The sequence below is a fragment of the Nannospalax galili genome, unplaced genomic scaffold, assembly GCF_000622305.1.
Source record: "Nannospalax galili isolate Female #2095 unplaced genomic scaffold, S.galili_v1.0 scaffold298, whole genome shotgun sequence".
Taxonomy (NCBI): Eukaryota; Metazoa; Chordata; class Mammalia; order Rodentia; family Spalacidae; genus Nannospalax; species Nannospalax galili.
Genome location: NW_008344488.1, coordinates 1,997,977 through 2,000,095, shown reverse-complemented (window position 1 = coordinate 2,000,095; position 2,119 = coordinate 1,997,977). Strand labels below are relative to the sequence as shown.

The 2,119-nt window shown below is 51.4% G+C and overlaps 1 protein-coding gene across 1 annotated transcript in view; it reads right to left on the bottom strand.

Annotated features, from left to right (window-relative positions):
- The window catches only part of Phlpp1 (PH domain and leucine rich repeat protein phosphatase 1), a 263,807-nt gene extending 263,373 nt beyond the window's left edge, over positions 1-434 (bottom strand). Inside the window, exon 1 of the mRNA XM_029567169.1 lies at positions 1-434. This exon is cut by the window's left edge and continues 1,356 nt beyond it. Within this exon, the coding sequence (XP_029423029.1) occupies positions 1-181 (181 nt within the window). The 5' untranslated portion in view covers positions 182-434.
- Positions 435-2,119: the final 1,685 nt, after the last annotated feature.

Below are 2,119 nucleotides of genomic sequence, written 5' to 3'. Positions count from 1 at the left end.
GCCCCGGCGCCGCCTCACACCGGGCCTCTTCGCGCGCAGCGCCGGCGTTCCCGCCGCTCGCAGCCGCCGCGGTCAGCGCGGGCTCCGGACTCCGGCCGGCAGCCGCCGCCTGTACCGCTGCTGGTTCCTCCCTGGCGGGGTCTGGGAGTCGCTGCGCCGGAGCTGCGGCGGCGGGCTCCATTGCGGTGGGGCTTCGCGTTCCCCCCCAGCTCCGGAGGCAGCGGGTGGAGAAGGAGGAGGTGAGGCGAAGGTGGGAGACGGCGGCGGCGGCGCGTGTAAAGGGAGAAGGGAGAAGCCAATGGCGTTCGGCGCGGCCGTTCCAGGGGATTATGTGGCAATTCGGAGCATTCCGTCGGTGTCTCGGTGTTCCATCCTGCGCGCCCGCCCGCTTCGCCGCCACCGCCCCCCCTCTCCACGCCCTCCCCGCCCGGGTCAGGGCTCCTCAGCGCCAGGCCCCGCCTGCTCCCGGACTGCCTCAACGCCCGCAAGCAGGCGGCGGACCTCCGCTTATTGAATATTAATCACGCGCGGGAAGGCGGGCCGCAGGCGGGGCGGAAGCACCTCATGAATATGCATCACGGGCATGACGGCATTCCGAGGAGGAGCCTCAGGGTAAACAAACGTGACGCGTGCGTCGGGGGCGGAGTGGGGCCATTTCCCAGGAGGTTTCTCAGCGGGCTAGGGGAGGGGTGGGGAGAGGGGCGCGCCGTGCACTTTGGGAGTTGTAGTTCTGATCCGTGGCGAGTACGCAGGAGGGAGCTATAGCGAACTACAACACCCAGCGATGCTCAGGTCCTGCCCTTCCTCACCACCAGCCTCCGGCTGTGGCCGATGGGTATCGTGCCCTCTGCTGTTGAACTCTGTGCCCGGCGAACGTTTTTCATTAACTTGTACCATACCCGCTTGCCAGATGACTTTTATTTTCCCAGCTAATTGAAAGTGAGGGCTTTCGGGGACTCCAAAGTGTACGAAAGACCTTGATCCTCCTCTCCGCCCATTTTGCGAAACACACAATCCACACACCCCCGGGGTCGGTGGCATGGCGCTCCTTATTTCTCCACTTGTTTTTAAGCCCCATGAAGACAAGCAGCAGCAGTGTTTGGAATTTCTCATTTAGATGGTGGTTGAACGTGCTTAGTGGAACTCGGTCAATTAGCCCATCTTCTCCCTTCTATTAAGACAAAAATGGTTAAGGATTTGGTTGCAGTCTTTTATGGCATTGTTCTTGAAGTTTAAAGTAGTTTAATGACACACAAAGCAGTGGGCAATGGGAGAAGTATTCGATTGGAGACATAGTGGGTATCAGACAGGGTGTTGCTGTATTTTCTCTTACATGGGTTTTTCCTTCGACACTGGGGGTGGAGGGTGAGACATGGTTTTCGAACTTGACTCCAGATCCTCCTGCTTCGGTTTCCCAAGTACTAGGATCACCAGGACTCCACCAAGCCTCCGTGTGTGTGTGTGTGTGTGTGTGTGCTGTTACAATATGTGGTCTAAAAACTTTTTTTTTTCCTTATCATTTGTAACAAGTAGGCAGACTTAAAACAATTTGCTATTTAAAATAATTTAGTAAGTTTTTTAAATTGAATTTCCATTCCCATGATTGCTTTTAAATCTAGATACACGTGAAATTTTAGAATGGTTTTAGCTAGATACTATCCAGGACCTGCCTTAACATCAATTAACTTGTTGCTAGAAGCATAGTGTTTAGGTTACCTACACAATTTCATTGAAGAGGAAGCAAGCAAGACAAAATTTTTTCAATAATTCTTGAAATTTCTAAAAATTATTTCCTATATTCTTTTAAATCCCTGTGTCTTACCCATTGGCTTCATGGAACTAACACTTATTACATTTAAGGTAACAACAGCAAGTATTTTAAAAATTAGGAAGATTACAAATTCCCCCAAGAGAGATACATATTCAAATCAATTATATTAGCAAAAGTTATAGTAAGCTAGGCGTGGTGGCATACACCTTTACTCACAGCACTAGGAAAACAGATCTCTGGAAGATCCAGGCCAGCCTGGCCTACAGAGTGAAAACCCTGTGTCAAAAAAAAATTGTAGTAATAGTTACCAGACACTTACAGAAATTGATAACTTAAACTTCTTAGCGT